At 45.1% G+C, this 17,350-nt stretch overlaps 1 protein-coding gene across 1 annotated transcript in view; it reads left to right on the forward strand.

The window, feature by feature from the left end:
• STK31 (serine/threonine kinase 31) overlaps positions 1-17,350 on the forward strand; it is a 117,301-nt gene that overhangs the window by 78,003 nt on the left and 21,948 nt on the right. The window contains exons 16-18 of the mRNA XM_073676547.1: positions 12,462-12,587; positions 15,301-15,387; positions 16,029-16,178. Of these exons, the coding sequence (XP_073532648.1) occupies positions 12,462-12,587; positions 15,301-15,387; positions 16,029-16,178 (363 nt within the window). The remainder of the gene's footprint in view (positions 1-12,461; positions 12,588-15,300; positions 15,388-16,028; positions 16,179-17,350) is intronic.

The following is a 17,350-nucleotide window of genomic DNA, read 5'->3' on the forward strand; positions in this document are numbered from 1 at the left end:
AGTGTCATAGAGGGGGCGGATCCAGACTGAAAGGGCGCGATTTCACACAGCAACTGCCGCCCTTTTCAGCTCTCCGCCCCCCTTCTTCCTTAACCCCTTAAGGACCAGAGCTTTTTCCATTTTTGCTTTTTCGTTTTTTGCTCCCTTTGTTCCCAGAGCCATAGCGTTTTTATTTTTTGGTCAATATGGCCGTGTGAGGGCTTATTTTTTGCGGGACGAGTTGTACTTTTCAACGCCATTACTAGTTTTACCATATCGTGTACGGGAAAACGGGAAAAAAATTCCAAGTGCGGTAAAATTGCAAAAAAAGTGCAATACCACAGTTGTTTTTTATGTATTTTTTTACCACGTTCACTGAATGCTAAAACTGACCTGCCATTCTTATTCTACAGGTCATTGAGTTCATAGACACCAAACATGTATAGGTTCTTTTATAATTTAAGTGGTGGAAAAAAAAATCCAAAATTTGGTTAAAAAAAAAAAAAAAAAAAAAAAAAGCACCATTTTCCGAGACCTGTAGCGTCTCCATTTTTCATGATCTGGGGCTGGGTGAGGGCTTATTTTTTGTGCGCCGGGCTGACTTTTTTATTGATAACATTTTGGGGTAGATCCGATGTTTTGATCGCCCGTTATTGCATTTTATTGCAATTTTGCGGCGACCAAAAAGCTTAATTCTGGCGTTTAGAATTTTTTTCTCTTTACGCCGTTTACCGATCGGATTCATTCTTTTTTTATATTGATAGATCGGGCGATTCTGAACGCGGCAATACCAAATATGTCTATGTAGGGTTTTTTTTTTTATATTTTATTTTGAATGGGGCGAAAGGGGGGTGATTTAAACTTTTATATTTTTTTTGATTTTTTTTTAATATTTTTAAAAACTTTTTTTTTTTTTCACTTTTTGCTTGCTTCAATAGTCTCCATAGGAGACTAGAAGCAGCACTTGTTTGATCGGCTCTGCTACATACAGGGGAGGAGCAGATTCCCTGCATGTAGTAGAAATGGTCCTGTGCTATGAGCGCCGGCCACTAGGTGGCGCTCATAGCGACCAGATCATGACAACAACAGGTGTCTGCTGCAGACCCTGGGTTGTCATGCCCACCCATCGGTGACCCGCGATCACGTGACGGGGTCGCCGATGGGCGGGGCTTATGACGCGCTACCCGGAAGCGCGCGTTAAATGCCACTGTCGGAGATTGACAGCGGCATTTAACATGTTAACAGTCGCGGGTGGATCTCGATTCCACCCGGGGCTGTTGCGGGCACATGTCAGCTGTAAGAATCAGCTGACATGTGCTCGGTTCAGTGCGGGCTCAGTGCAGCAGCCCTCACTGAACGGGGGTATCGCAAATGTGTTTACTAATACGGCATGGGTTGTAAAGGGGTTAAACTGTACTCCGGCGGCCATTATCTGCTGCAGGATAAAGAATTAACCCTGCAGCTACCGGTCGGCAGATACAGACCAGGCCTGCCAGTCTCCGGGGAGGCACAGGACTGTGGATCTTCGGCGCTGAACCTAGGGGCACACTAGTGGGGTAAGATCACAGCTGGAGTTCCTCCTCGGCTGTGAATCCATTATTTCTTCTAAGCTCCTCTGCATAGTAGGGCCCTCTGCATAGCCACCCCTGTGCACTATGCCGGACTCAAGGTTCAAGAGAACCAGGCAGGACTGCTATTATGCACTCTGTACAGCCTGCAGTAATACTCTCCCCAGTGGTAGCACGTACCTGCACTACCAGGACTGCATCCAGACTACTGTGCCAGATCCCCAAGAAGCCCCTGCCAATGCTTCGGGTCTAATGTCACGCAGGAATGGGTCACTCAGATGTCGCAATCTATGACCCAGTCTATAGATAACCTAACCTCCACATTGCTTCAGGCTCTGCAGCGTCCTGCCTCTGCTATGAACGCTACCCAGCAAAGGGAGAGCTTGACTCAGGCTACCCAGCAAAGGGAGAGCTCGACTCAGGGACATGATGACCCGAGCACATCCACGTCTAGGTCAGGATGCAAGCGGACCCACAGGTCACGTTTATCTGCGTCATCCCATAACACACGGTCATCCCCTTCTAGGGAGAGACAACGTAATCCCAGGTCATTTAGACCGTCCCCTACCAGGGACAGACAACAGCGATCCCCGACCAGAGAATGCCTTCGCCCCGGTTCATCCAGCAGGAGACGCCTTAGCGATACACAGGATTCGGAAGACATCTGTGACTCCGACTCTGACAAGGAAACTGAAGGGTCCCTGATCCCAATCCCCCTTAGCAATACAACGCTAGTTGAGGACGTAATCTCGTCCATCCATTGGGTGCTGGACATTTCTGATCCGCCCCCGGAGGCACCAGAACATTTCCTTCGAAGGAGCTCTGAAGCCGCCTAAGATCTCTTTAACCACCCACAGTTTAAATCGATCCTTAAATCGCAAATATCTGGAGGCGCGGTACCCCTTCCCACAGGAGGTTACCAAGGAATGGACAGATCCACCCAAAGTGGTTCCCCCAGTCTCTAGGCTAGCACCACAGTCACCCCTTTCACTGCCAGATAGCTCAACCCTCAGGGATGCAGCAGACCGGCAGGTGGAACGCAAGGCTCGTTCAATTTTCAAGGCCGCAGGGGCCTCCCTGGCTCCCGCGTTCGCTTCAATTTGGGGCTGCCAAGGCCTCCTGGCTTGGCCCCAAAAATTTACAAGCTGGCCTCCAAGCATTTGCTCCTAAGCTGTCGGAACAAACGGTTCAAATAGCAGTTGTAGCAGATTAAATGTTTCATGCAGCTCTGGATTGAGCAAGGGGTGCAGCGGGGATAGCATCAAACGCCATCACGACTCGGCGTATTCTCTGGCTGCGGTAATGGAAAGCAGACGCAGCCTCAAGGAAGTCCCTCACGCACCTCCCGTACCTCAGTGGTCGACTTTTTGGCGAACAGTTGGACATGATGATATCCAACGCCACCGGGGTTATGAGTACCTCTCTCCCCCAACTGAAACCCAAACTTACAGGAAGCGTAACCAAACTCGATTCTGATCCTTTCGGAACTCTTCGGGCTGGTCCGTCTCGCGTCCAGCACAAAATAGCAACCGCTCCTCACGCAGGGACAACTCGCGGTCGACGCAAAAGTCGGACAAAACCTGGCAGTCAAAAGCAGGCCAGTCAAAGTCCAAAGGAGGAAAATCTCAGATTTCCTCCTCATCATGACTCACAGACTCCGAAAGACACCCCACCCGTAGGCGGCCGACTTTTGCTCTTTCATCAAGTCTGGCTGCCTATTACAGAAGACAGGTGGGTCAGGGAACTAGTGTCTTCGGGATACAAGATACAGTTCACTTCCAACTCACCAAACAGACTTTCTTTCTGTTCCCCCAAAACCGCCAGCCAAGGCTTGTGCCTTCCGCCAAGCGGTCTTCTCGCTTCAAGCAGGAGTCATAGTACTGGTCCCCGCGGCCGAGCGCTTCCGAGGGTTCTACTCTGATTTATTCGTAGTCCCCAAGAAAGGAGGCGGCGTACGGCCCATATTGGACCTAAAACAGCTCAACAAATATGTATGGGTACGTCACTTCCACATGGAGTCCCTTCGGTCCATCATTGCGTCCATGGAGAAGGGAGAATTTCTCGCCTCCATAGACCTACAAGACGCATACCTGCATATACCAATTGCACCCCCCCATCAGAGATTTCTCAGGTTCGCAATCGACCAGGACCACTACCGGTTAGTGGCTCTCCCGTTCGCACTTGCCACGGCTCCCAGAGGGTTTACCAAAGTCATGGCAGCCACCATGGACGTCCTACACTCCAGAAGCATAGTAGTCGTTCCATACCTGGACGATCTCCTTATCAAGGCTCCTACTTTCAAGGACTGCGAGCTCAGCGTCTCAATCACAACAGACACTGAGTCGCCTGGGCTGGTTAGTCAACCTACAAAAGTCATCACCAACCCCAAGTCAGTCTCTGACCTTCCTGGTAATGCTATTCAACACCTTCAGGGGTCTAGTGCTCCTTCCCAAGGACAAGGCACTGCTTCTCCGTCTAGGAGTTCGCACCCTCCTCAGCAAATCCCCTCGATCTCCCCTGTTTGCCATGAGAGTCCTCGACAGGATGATGGTGGCAATAGAAGCGGTCCCAGTTGTCCAGCTTCACCTCAGGCCTCTCCAACTAGCCATCCTCAAGTCATGGGACAGGAACCCCTTTTTTCTCTCGACAGGGAGTTCCAGCTGATGTCGTCAACCAGGAGGTCCCTGCACTGGTGGCTCAAGCCAGCCTCACTAACAAAGGGGAAATCCTTTCTCACGGGTCAATGGAAGGTTCTGACCACCGACGCAAGCCTAACGGGTTGGGGTGCGGTGCACTTACACCACAGAGCACAGGGCAAGTGGTCCCCAGGAAGCGACCATGCCCATCAACATCTTGGAAATTTGTGCCATCCTCCTGGCGTTGAGAGCCTTCCATCACTTACTGGCAGCCTCTCACATCAGAGTACAGTCGGACAATGCCACGGCTGTGGCATATATGAATCACCATGGGGGGACCCGCAGTGCCCAGGCGGTGCGAGAAGTGACACACATTCTCCACTGGGCGGAAGACACAGGTTCGGTTCTCTCTGCGGTCTACATTGCTGGTGTGGACAACTGGGAAGCAACTTCCTCAGCCGGCAAGCAACGGCCTCGGGAGAGCGGTCTCTCCATCCCGAAGTTTTTTGCCAGATCTGCCATCGCTGGGGGACTCCGGACGTGGACCTAATGGCATCCCACTTCAATGCCAAGGTCTCCAACTTCATGGCCAGAACACACGACCCGCGGGCGTTAGAAGCGGACGCCCTGGTTCAGGACTGGACCCAGTTCCAGCTCCTGTACATTTTTCCACCTCTCCCCCTGATATTCAGAGTGGTGAGGAAGATCAAGCAAGGGAGTTCCAACCATCCTAATCGCACCGGACTGGCCCAAACGTACATGGTACGCCGACATCGTACAGCTCACAGCAGACGTCCCCCAGCGTCTCCCCGACCGCCCGGATCTTCTGTTACATGGCCCGTTCTACCACCAGAACCCAGGCGCCCTCAATTTGACGGCGTGGCCATTGAGACCTGGGTTCTAACCCAGTCAGGGTTCTCACCGGACGTCATTGCAACCATGATCAGGGCACGGAAGCCAACCTCTGCTAAGATTTATTACCTTACCTGGAAAGCCTTCTTTACCTGGTGCGAATCTTGTGGCCAGACCCCATTCCCTTATTCCCTCGCCAGGGTACTTGGGTTTCTCCAATCGGGTCTGGAGGCCAGACTGTCCCTGGCCTCCCTTAAGAGCCAGGTGTCAGCTCTCTCAGTGCTTTTTCAGAAGTGCATTGCTAACAAGCCGCAAGTAAGGACATTTCTTCAGGGGGTTTCCCGATTGGTTCCCCCCTACAGACGACCACTAGAAACGTGGGACCTCAACCTGGTGCTGACAGCATTGCAGGAAACACCCTTTGAACCCCTTAGGGAAGTCCCACTCTGCCTTCTATCCCAGAAAGTGGTTTTCCTGGTGGCAATCACCTCGCTACGCAGGGTGTCTGAACTGACAGCACTCTCCTGCAGACGGCCCTTCCTGTTTTTTAACCAGGACAAGGTAGTTCTCCGTACGGTCCCATCCTTCCTTCTGAAGGTTGTGTCCAACTTCCACCTCAATGAGGAAATTTCACTGCCATCCCTCTGTCCGGTCCCGGTTCATAGAGTGCAGAAGGCTCTGCATACGCTTGACCTTGTCAGGGCATTGCGTATCTGTGTCTAGGACTGCGCCCTACCGGAAATCTAATTCTTTTCCTTCTACTGGAAGGCGGCCGCAAGGGTCTGCCAGCTTCCAAAGCTACCCTTGCCAGGTGGATTAAATCCACCATACAAGAGGCCTACCACCTCAAAAATTCTCCTCTTCCAGCAGGAATTATGGCACACTCTACACGTGCGCTAGGGGCCTCCTGGGCCATTCGGCACCAGGCTTCGGCACAAGTGTGTAAGGCAGCCACCTGGACTAGTCTACACACGTTTACCAAACACTACGGAGTTCATACTCAGTCCTCAGCAGACGCGAGCCTGGGTAGATGTGTTCTGTAGGCGGCAGTGCCCCAATTCTAGTGGCCTGTCTACTCAATATTCGTCCATTGCTTCCCACCCAGGGACTGCTTTGGGACGTCCCCTGGTCCTGTGTCCCCCAATGAGGCGACAGAGTCGAGGAGATTTTTGTGTACTCACCGTAAAATCTCTTTCTCTTAGCCTCTAACTGGGGGACACAGCTCCCACCCTGTCGCCCGTTCCGGGCCGTTATGTTGAGTTCTCATATTGTCTTTGTTTGAGCTCGTACAGTACAGACCAAAAGTTTGGACACACCTTCTCATTTAAAGATTTTTCTGTATTTTCATGACTATGAAAATTGTACATTCACACTGAAGGCATCAAAGCTATGAATTAACACATGTGGAATTATATACTAAACAAAAAAGTGTGAAACTACTGAAAATATGTCTTATATTCTAGGTTCTTCAAAGTAGCCACCTTTTGCTTTGATGACTGCTTTGCACACTCTTGGCATTCTCTTGATGAGCTTCAAGAGGTAGTCACCGGAAATGGTTTTCACTTCACAGGTGTGCCCTGTCAGGTTTAATAAGTGGGATTTCTTGCCTTATAAATGGAGTTGGGACCATCAGTTGTGTTGTGCAGAAGTCAGGTGGATACACAGCTGATAGTCCTACTGAATAGACTGTTAGCTGCTTTTTTCTTGCCATAATACAAATTCTAAGTAAAGAAAAATGGGTGGCCATCATTACTTTAAGAAATGAAGGTCAGTCAGTCCGAAAAATTGGGAAAACTTTGAAAGTGTCCCCAAGTGCAGTGGCAAAAACCATCAAGCGCTACAAAGAAACTGGCTCACATGAGGACCGCCCCAGGAAAGGAAGACCAAGAGTCACCTCTGCTTCTGATGATAAGTTTATCCGAGTCACCAGCCTCAGAAATCGCAGGTTAACAGCAGCTCAGATTAGAGATCAGGTCAATGCCACACAGAGTTCTAGCAGCATACACATCTCTTCAACAACTGTTAAGAGGAGACTTTGTGCAGCAGGCCTTCATGGTAAAATAGCTGCTAGGAAACCACTGCTAAGGACAGGCAACAAGCAGAAGAGACTTGTTTGGGCTAAAGAACACAAGGAATGGACGTAAGACCAGTGGAAATCTGTGCTTTGGTCTGATGAGTCCAAATTTGAGATCTTTGGTTCCAACCACCGTGTCTTTGTGCGACACAGAAAAGGTGAACGGATGGACTCTACATGCCTGGTTCCCACCGTGAAGCATGGAGGAGGAGGTGTGATGGTGTGGGGGTGCTTTGCTGGTGACACTGTTGGGGATTTATTCAAATTTGAAGGCATACTGAACCAGCATGGCTACCACAGCATATTGCAGCGGCATGCTATTCCATCTGGTTTGCGTTTAGTTGGACCATCATTTATTTTTCAACAGGAAAAAGACCCCAAACACACCTCCAGGCTGTGTAAGGGCTATTTGACCAAGAAGGAGAGTGATGGAGTGCTACGCCAGATGACCTGGCCTCCACAGTCACCAGACCTGAACCCTATCGAGATGGTTTGGGGTGAGCTGGACCGCAGAGTGAAGGCAAAAGGGCCAACAAGTGCTAAGCATCTCTGGGAACTCCTTCAAGATTGTTGGAAGACCATTTCCGGTGACTACCTCTTGAAGCTCATCAAGAGAATGCCAAGAGTGTGCAAAGCAGCCATCAAAGCAAAAGGTGGCTACTTTGAAGAACCTAGAATATAAGACATATTTTCAGTTGTTTCACACTTTTTTAAGTATATAATTCCACATGTGTTAATTCATAGTTTCGATGCCTTCAGTGTGAATGTACAATTTTCATAGTCAAGAAAATACAGAAAAATCTTTAAATGAGAAGGTGTGTCCAAACTTTTGGTCTGTACTGTACATAGTTGCCTTCTTATAGGCATGATTATGTTATCCATGTTACGTTCCTCCTAATGCTTTTGCACAAAACTGGAGAAGGCGGACGCCGTCCAGGGGTGTATACTGCAGAGGAGGAGCCACGGTTAATCTTTTTCAGATTATGCATAGTGTCGCCTCCTAGTGGACAGCAGCATAACACCCATGGTCCTGTGTCCTTCAATTAGAGGCTAAGAGAAAGAGATTTTACGGTGAGTACACAAAAATCTCCTTTTTTTTCTGAATGAAAATTGCCTTTTTTTTTTAAATACACTCATGTGAGCCCAGCCTTATACTTCCTGTTCTTTTCAGGAGCCTAATGAACATAAACAGCAATTGACTAACTCAGACCCCTATTGATATGTATACAGGTCAGCTTTCAAAGCATCACCTATTGTGAATGGTGGACTGGATCCAATGTTGTCTGAATATGAGGCCATGGCTCCACTATCAGTATTCGGTCGGTATTTTTTCTCAGGAGTGGGAGCCAAAATCAGGTGAGGAACAATCAGAGAAAAGGTATAATAGAAACAAGTCCCCAATTCTGCATTTATCACCCACTCCTGATTTTGGCTCCCACTCCTGAGAAAAAATACTGACCAAATACTGATAGTGGGGCCGTGGCCTAAAGGTGTTATCTGTCATCTGCCATGATAGACTGCTGGAAAGTCTTCTGTAAAGAACAGGAATATGAGTGTAGCATAAAGCCTAGTGGCCAGTGTAAAAGTTGTTTTTTTTTTTTTTTTGTAAATACAGATAGTGATTAGGAAAATGGAAATAAATTATAACTGTTTTTTAAATTTAAACTACTAGTGATGAGCCCAAGTGCTCGTTACTTGAGTTTGCCAAGGGTATGCACTGAGTATTGCGGGTGCTCGAGTGACATGTTCGAGTCCCCGCAGTCGGATATTTTGAGGCTGTTAGACAGCCACAAAACGTGGGTATTGCACCATAAGCAAACTCTAGTTAACGCACACTTGCGCCCATCACTATAAACTACGTTTAAAGGGAATCTGTCAGTATGATCAACCCTCCTAAGCCGTCTATGTGGGCATGTAAGTCATATGAAGCTGAATGAAATAATACCTTAAAGCACCACTCTAGTGTTTTTTTTAATTTCACCGCTGGAGTGGTGCTTTAAATGTAAGTCCCCTGTCTCATATTCTCCTTTCGTCATTTTCATCTGTTTTTGCTGTCGCTCCCGTCGGTCTCCGGCGAAGTGTGACCTGCTGGCTGCTTCAGTGTTTCATGGAGCGGCATGGAGGTCACTTTTCAATACATGTCTATGAGAGCCCTTTCTGGCTCTCATAGACTGGCATTGAGAGCTTGTGACCTAGCTTCTAACTTCTGGCCAGTCAGAAGCTACTTCACAAGATGGTGCCACGGGATTGGAGCGCCGCCAAAAAATGATGAAGACACCAGAGGGTGAGTAAATGATAAGTGGCACGGGACTGACATTCAGCCACTGCAGCGTTGAAAAAAAACGAAAACTGCTGGAGTGGTGCTTTAATATCTGCGATCCGATGTCTTATTCCAGAAAATGCCAAATTTTTCTTATATTTAAATGAGTGCTGTTTAGGGCTTTGGACTGGACATGGATCTGCAAAAGAATCTGCCTCCAGAGATCCTCTTTTATTAAAAATAGAGTTACCAGTGTGGTGTGAGACATGTAACTAACACGGTAAAGGAGAATTGAACTTTATCTTCTAACAAACACATTAGCAGCTGCAGCTCTCACAAATCTTATTCCTGTGGGGAATGGAGTAACATTTTTGACGTAAGGAATGCTATCATGTCTCGCCCCAGGTCCTCCCTAGCACTGCCCATTTTGGCAGAGCTGCTTGAAAGTAATGTAAAACCGCCAAGTCTCAAAATTTTTGGGCAGCTCCTTGTTGTGCAAAACTTTTGCAACTTTTCAAAGTGATTGTTGCCAGTATTCTGACCCAAACGTTTTGAGGAACTTGGGCCTGTGTATTTATGGCAAGTGACCGATCCTCTTTTAAGGGTCACTTTCGTTCTGCCTCCACTGTGATCTAGCAACTTTCTGTTTTTGCCATTAACAGATTCTCAAAAACTTGGTTTTGCTCTTACTGTGACATATAGATCACTTATGTCCTGTAAATCTACTTTAACCTTCCCTTAAGGGAGCCTATCATCCCCAAAATCAATATTAATTTATCTCCCATTGCTATAGGGGACTGTGCCCTTGTAAAGATAATACTAACACTGTACCTGTTGGTGCAGTTCTTGAGAAAAATACTTTTCATTCACATGATGATGATGTGGCTTCTGTGCACTGTTATGCTCTTTTATTTTGCATGTTGAGGACCTTGTCCCATTTCTGATTGATTTCAAAGCTGCCTGAACTCACTTGTCATGTGTCCGCAAGCACGCACAGTGTCTGATTATGTCTCCTCTTTGCGGACTCCGCTCACTACCCTAAGATACCTGGAACTTATCCTGCAGGGAAGAGCCAGGGAGCAGAACGTGCCCACCCACACTGCGCATTGGTGCTGAGTGCATGGCCAGGCTGAGACACTTCCTGAGTTCAGACAAGCGAACAAGCACTGCCAATCAGAAATGGGGGAAGCCCCTTAACGTGCATAATGACGGGACGTAATGCTGCACCGAACTCTTGACCACTCCAAGGGTACACCAAAGTGCACTGTTCTACTAACAGGTACAGTGCCATAATGATTTTTACAAGAGGCCAAGTACCCTGTAGCAATGTATAGATCAATTTTTATTAATTTTGAGGTGACAGGCAGAATTGTGCAGTTTATAAGGGAGTCTAATTGCCATATTCTTGGCTGTATCCATTTTAAAGTGAACTTGCATGAAAGATCATTCTATCCTAAACAATGTTACCATGATATAGTCGCAGGTGCTTTGTTGTTTTACTCAGTAGGACTGCAGTGTTTTAGAGAAAACCTAGCCTTCACTCTGGTTTGCAGCCATGTACCTGGCTTAGTAAGTGTTGGCTGAGCAGCTCCAATCCAGCTTCCATCTAGTTGGCTAATTATGGTCAACAGATCTTTCTATGCACCAATAGTTGTTTTGGAGAAAACATAATTTTTTTTTTTTATTTTAAAGATTTAAACATAGTTTAGTAGGATCTGTGCTCCTGCTTTTTTTAGGCATACCAGTTATGGCTGATATCTCTAGTCTTGTTTCAAGGCTTTTTAATGGGTTGGACATTAAATTACAGGGTAGCTACTAAGGCAGACCTGGGCAAAAGGGTGGGCCACAACCGGCCCTCTGGCTGTTCCATTCTGGCCTGCAGACCGAGACTGCCGAAGGGCTGAAAACGGTGGCCCACGGACCACACCATGCCCCCGCTGTTTGTCTGCCATCGCCCTTATTCCGTTGTCACCAGGGCTGTGGAGTTGGTATAAAGTGGACCGACTCCAACTCCTAAAATATATAATAGATTAGGTTCAGTAGTACAATGCAGGATGTGCTGTAAATGTTTTCATAAGAATTTGGGAATGTCATGAAATGTCCTATAAATGTCTGTTCTAGGCTTTTAGTGGAGATGAATCTGTGCTGCACTTTATGTACATGCTCAGTAGTGAAGCTCCTCCTACCAGGGCTGTGGAGTCAGAGTCGGAAGTCAGGAAAATTGAGGAGTGTGAGTTTGGCTTACCGACTCCACAGTCCTTGTTGTCACCTCTATCTGCATCCTCCAGATGCAGATAGCGGTGAATACATCTGTGGAGGACTGAATTGCCTTCTCCTTCTTCCATATATCAGCGTGTGTGACTGAGACAGCAGACGCAATGATGTCACTACATCGCTTCTACTGTGCGGAGAGTCTGTGCGTTGGAGGAATGGGAGAGAGGTGTGTTGTCTGTGTTTTTTTTTTTTTCCCTCCCATATATGTATGGGATGTGTGCCTGTATATGGGCGGGGGTGGGCGCTATGTGGGGTCTCATATTGTAAATAAGGAGGCTATGTGGGTCCTCATACTGTATAAAGAGGCTATGTCTGGGCTCATACTGTATATAGAGGGCTATGTGGGGGGCTTAAACTTTATACAGGGGGCTATGTATTCATACTGTATATAGGGGCTATGTGGGGAATCATACTGTATATAGGGGGTTATGTGACGTTTATGGTAAATGCTTGGTGGAATAAGTCAAACTCATTAAAATGCATGTAAAAATGAGTGAAAAGGTGTTATTTTACACAGCATTTTTCCTGCCAACACTCTGGCTTTTGCTGCAGAATAATCTGCTGCAAATACTGAAGGTTTTCGCATACCCTAACATATGGCACTATAGAGCTTTCAGTTCTTTTCCTTCTCGGGGAGACCTGATTTGCAAAGGATATTTGGAAAGTGAAAGCTGCAGCATTATTGCTGATTTGTTTTCTGTGAACAACCGATCAGGGAATGTCTACACAAGAACTGCTTTACCATATTATCTTTAATTTGACTGTCTCCAGTGTTTGTAGCTTGAATTGCCATTGATTTTTAGTATTTTATCTTCTAGGGCTATTCAGTAGGCGTGGATACCGAAGCACAAGTAATTACAAGGGCATCAAAGTATCAAAAGGCTTGGTTACAACAAAAAGAGGAATCTGGGATAATGCAACTTCTTTACTTGTTTTTTTGCAAGGTAATAAAGCTCAATGCGCTTTAAAGAAGGTATACATTACATGATCTATATGTGCACCAACTACAGCAGCATATAACTCCTGGACTGCCACACATTTTCTCATATAGACTTCGTAAGTTCAAGGCCTCCAGTCCCAAAAGCAGTCCTACAACATTGTGGATTTTACGTTGTTTCTTTATATGATCTGTTTCCTTATAAATGTAACATTGATCTGAATTGCCAAAGAGCTCTAGTTTTTTTGCTTCGGTCTACAGAACACTTTTTTGAGTAAATCATCCATTTCAACTTTGTGTGGTAGAGCGTTCCATAATCACTGCTTGTACAGTTAAAAATCGTAGTCTGACGATTAAGGTTTCTCTCCTCTAGATGTAGAGGCTGCCCCCTTGTCGTCATTCCAGGCCTGGGTAAATCACTAGAAAGTTCTCTGTAGTGTCTGTTCATATAGTCTTTCTTTGTAATTGACCCCATGTCTAGTTTTATGTTTTTGTAACTCCTTTACTAAACATTGTTTTAAAGGGTGAATGTGGAGGGGTGGAGATAAAGGGAAAATAAGCGGGTGGTAAGGTGCAGTTAAATGTTTGGCCACGCCATGATGCACTGAGCGCCTGTACTTTGTTTAATCATTCTGAACTGACAGTCAATTTAAAGGATAAGGGAAAATGTATCAGTTTATGATCACTATTACTAAAGTGATAACTAGTGATGAGTGAGCATGCTCGTTGCTCGAGATTTACGAGCATGCTCCGGCGAGCACCTATTATCTTCAGCGTGCTCGGGTGTTAAGTATTCGCCGCTCCTCCGTGAACATGATTTGCGACTGTTTGACAGCTTTAATACATGTGAGGAATGCCTGTGTTTCCAGCATTCCTCACATGTATTAAAGCTGTCAAACTATATTTGGAGACTTATAACAAACCCACATCAGTATTTTATTTTTTCTAAGTGCCCTTTAATTTTCTTAATTGTATTCACTTATATAGCACCATTGATTCCACAGCGCTTTACAGACATTATCATCACTGTCAACATTGGGGCTCACAATCTAGATTCCCTATCAGTATGTCTTTGGCGTGTGGGAGGAAACCTACGCAAACACAAGGAGAACATACAAACTCTTTACAGGTGTCATTAGTGGGATTTGAACCCAGGACCTCTCAACCCCTACAAGCTCCTGCTCAGTGATCAGAAAATGCCTTTCCAGATCTACATCCAGTATCTAGTGTCCAGACTCTCAACATGCACACATCTAGCACAGCAGTATGCACCCTCAAACAGCTGTTACAGGATTGCTTACATGCAACAACATGTACACTGGATGGCACTGTTAACAATGAAGCTCATTTTACTAATCGAGATTGTACAAACATAGGAATAAATCTAATTAGTGAATTATAAAAAGCTTTCTAAAGTCGCACATGTCAATTCACACACTTAAAGGGCTATTCTCAACTAGTCTCCTGAACAGCTTGCAGCTTTCCATTCTTTCACTTCCTTGTTGGGGGAAAGAGGAGACTCTCATCCTTGAGTGAGTTTCTGCTGGCTACTGTGACCCATTTAATTATCTATCAGTCCTTCTTCTGAAGTCTACACTGTTTACATAGCATTTCTTTTGTAGGCGGGTGTGTGGGGGGTGGGTTGTTCCCAATAAATAGTTTGTCACTTCAAACTTGACAATTCCTTACAAAAGAGAATTTGTAAATTTATTGCTAAACTTCAACGATTTTGTGTGCTATGGCTATCTTCTGTAAGAGGTTAAAAATTTGAAAATTTGTTAATTTGTAAATTTTTTGCCAAATTTCCATGAATTTTCATAAATAACATTTTATTGACCCAACGTTACCACTACCATAAAACACAATGTGTAATGAAAAAACATTCTCAGAATCACTGGTATATGTAGTAGCATTCCAGAATTACCACATAAATTGACACATGCCAGAACTGAAAAATGGGGCTTGGTCATTAAGGCTGCTTAAGAGGATAATCTGTCGGAACCTCCTTGGCCCTCACCCATAATGACCTGTATTGTTTTGTGTGTGGTGTATGATACGGGTAGAAACAATCACTGCAAATGTATTCAGCTCAGCCTGTAATTCTTTGGATGCAGTACGTGGTTTCTTTGCAACATTTTGAACAATTTTTCATAGGGTTGTCTCATCGGTTTTATTTCTATTAAGTCCTAGAAGGTTCTTGACCGACTGCTATTTGTGGAACACACGTCTTGTTAACAGTTCAATCTGTTGAATTCAGGATGCCAAGGTCTTTGGAGATAATCTTATGTCCGTTAAGACTGCTTGTGCTTGGTGATAATAGCATTACTGGTCTGATCAGACAGCTCTATTGTCTGGCCTTTTTAAGCATCAGGGAATAAAACTAGCCATTTTAAACTGTAAAGCCACAATTTATTTGCTAAATAGTCATATAAGCACTGACAAGTTTGAGGACAGGAGAGTAATTTCTAATTAATCACAGATAAAATTCAGATTTTTCCTTTGTTTCAAAATGAACAATGGGTGCCATTAATTGTGTTTTGGCATTGCTTCAATCTTGTATACATTTTTTTCCTGACAAGCAATAAATGGGAGTGATGAAGCGCAGACTTTCACCGAGCTGCTTGTAATTATAAGGGCACTGAAATGTGAAAAAAGCAACTTGTTTTAAGTACACTTTAAACTACTCAAAATATCTATATTTTATTGTGTATTTTTCTCAGTTTGATCCTGTGGTATATCTGATGGTTCCCTTCTATCAAGGCGAAAGTTTGGGCTACATTCAAGCCAACAATAAATTGAATTCGTATGTAAGTACATTGTGTCTATATTAAATGAGTTGACCGCTACTCGGACAACTCCCTTCTCAATCACTATATATTTCCCCCATGTAAAATAACAGCTATACTCACATTCAGTGCGGGTGCCGTTCCAGCGATGTTGGTGCCTGGACGCCCGGGGCTTGCTTGACCTTGGCTGCTTGGCTTGCATGCAATAATCAGTGGCTGCTACAGTCTCACTGCCTTTAGGATGAAACTGACAGCCAGAAGAACTGAGAATTGCTGCTGCTCTTTGACTTTCTCCTGATGTCCGTTTTGTGCAAAGGAGGTGGGAATAAAGCTGCCACTGATTGGCTGCAGGGCTCGCGTGACATTCTCAGGTGAGTCCCGGGAGACAAGGCGTCAACAGTGCTGGACCTGTAGGTGAGTATAGCTGTTACTATTTTACATGGGGGAAATGTAGTGATTGAGAAGGGGTTGTCTGAGTAGTGGGCAACCCCTTTATTGTTACCTCTTCTGAGCTTATCGCACAGTTCTAATTCTGCCTTTATATTTTGTATGTAGGTTTGGCATTCTTACATGTTGTCTCTTGGATGAGTTGATGATGAGAGACGATGATACTGTTATTCAGTAATTTAACGATTTTACTGTTTTGTGAATATTCTTTACAGGAGACAGTGAGAGTGATGAGAGGGGTCGCCCATGGCCTGCATACGCTGCATGCCTCCAATATAATTATTGGCTCCTTACATGAAAACAATGTGTTTGCTGTGAATCGTGAGAGGGGCATAGTTGGAGATTTTGACTTCACAAGAAATGCTGTAAGTAAAAGTTACTGAAGTGTTGACAAGTGCGGTGATTGTGTTACATTGGTGTATTTGGGAGACTGTATGATGAAATGCAGGGATGATCAGATGCCACCTCCATCCTGAGTGTTAATATGGCATCTGGGTCTAATCATTGTTTCTTGTCAGGGTGATTGTCAGTTTAATTTACCCATTTCTATGTAGCAAATTGTAGTCAGTGTTGAAGCTCACATACTACTGTATCTAAAAGTCTTGTCCTAGAATGACATCTAAGATTTTTCTGTTGACAGTTTTTGGGTTATTCCAATATTTCTTTTATCTACTTTGCAAATGTACAGTAGAACATTAGTAATGTAACTTCTGAGATGGTGAAATACCCTGAATGTACTGCTTCTTAAGAGACCTATCACTTGCTCAAAGTAAAAAATTACATCACTTCTATAAATCCCTGAGCTCCCCTGATTCTGACACTCTTTTCTGTTTTGAGCTTTGTTGCTCCATTGCAGAGATATTAAGATTTATTGTTGTTGGAGCGCAATATGTGAAATCTTTGCTTTTAGTGCATCTGCGGTTCCTTCAGTTTTCTCTTGGGGCGTGTGCTTTCACCTCTCCCTCCCAAGTGCTTCCAATCACAGCGCGGCTGTCTAGCAGTGTTATCTTCTCAAGGGAAGTGTTCTTTCACCCCTCCCTCCCAATGTCTGCGAGGGGTTGAAAGCACAAGCTTCCAGAAAAAAAACTCTGAAGAAACACCCAGTCGGGCTACAAGCAGAGATTTCACATATTGCACTCCAAAAGCGAAAAAAATGTGAATATCTCTGCAGTGCAAAATAGGAAAAATGGGCAGAATCAGGAGAGCTCAGAGATTTTTAAAAGGCACTTTTCTTTTAAGCAAGTGACTGGTCATCTTTAATGTGATACTTTAAGGATATTTGCAGCCTCTTTTTTTTACCTCATTGGTGTTCAGAGACTATAATGCTGATTTTCCCTATCTTGTCTCTCTGCACCTAATGAAGGAGAAGGATTTATTAATGTCCAGGACATTAAAAATGAAAACGTTATATTAGGTTTTCCAAACCCTTTTCCTGCCCCTGCCTTCTGCTCATCATCATGCCTGTGTGTTCATTTGGGCTTGGTTACTTTGTGCATGTAGTGATAAAATATGGCTGCTTTGTCAGGTTGCTAAATAA

Source organism: Phyllobates terribilis, unplaced genomic scaffold, assembly GCF_046119375.1.
Source record: "Phyllobates terribilis strain yellow unplaced genomic scaffold, ASM4611937v1 Scaffold_4__5_contigs__length_816908805, whole genome shotgun sequence".
Taxonomy (NCBI): domain Eukaryota; kingdom Metazoa; phylum Chordata; class Amphibia; order Anura; family Dendrobatidae; genus Phyllobates; species Phyllobates terribilis.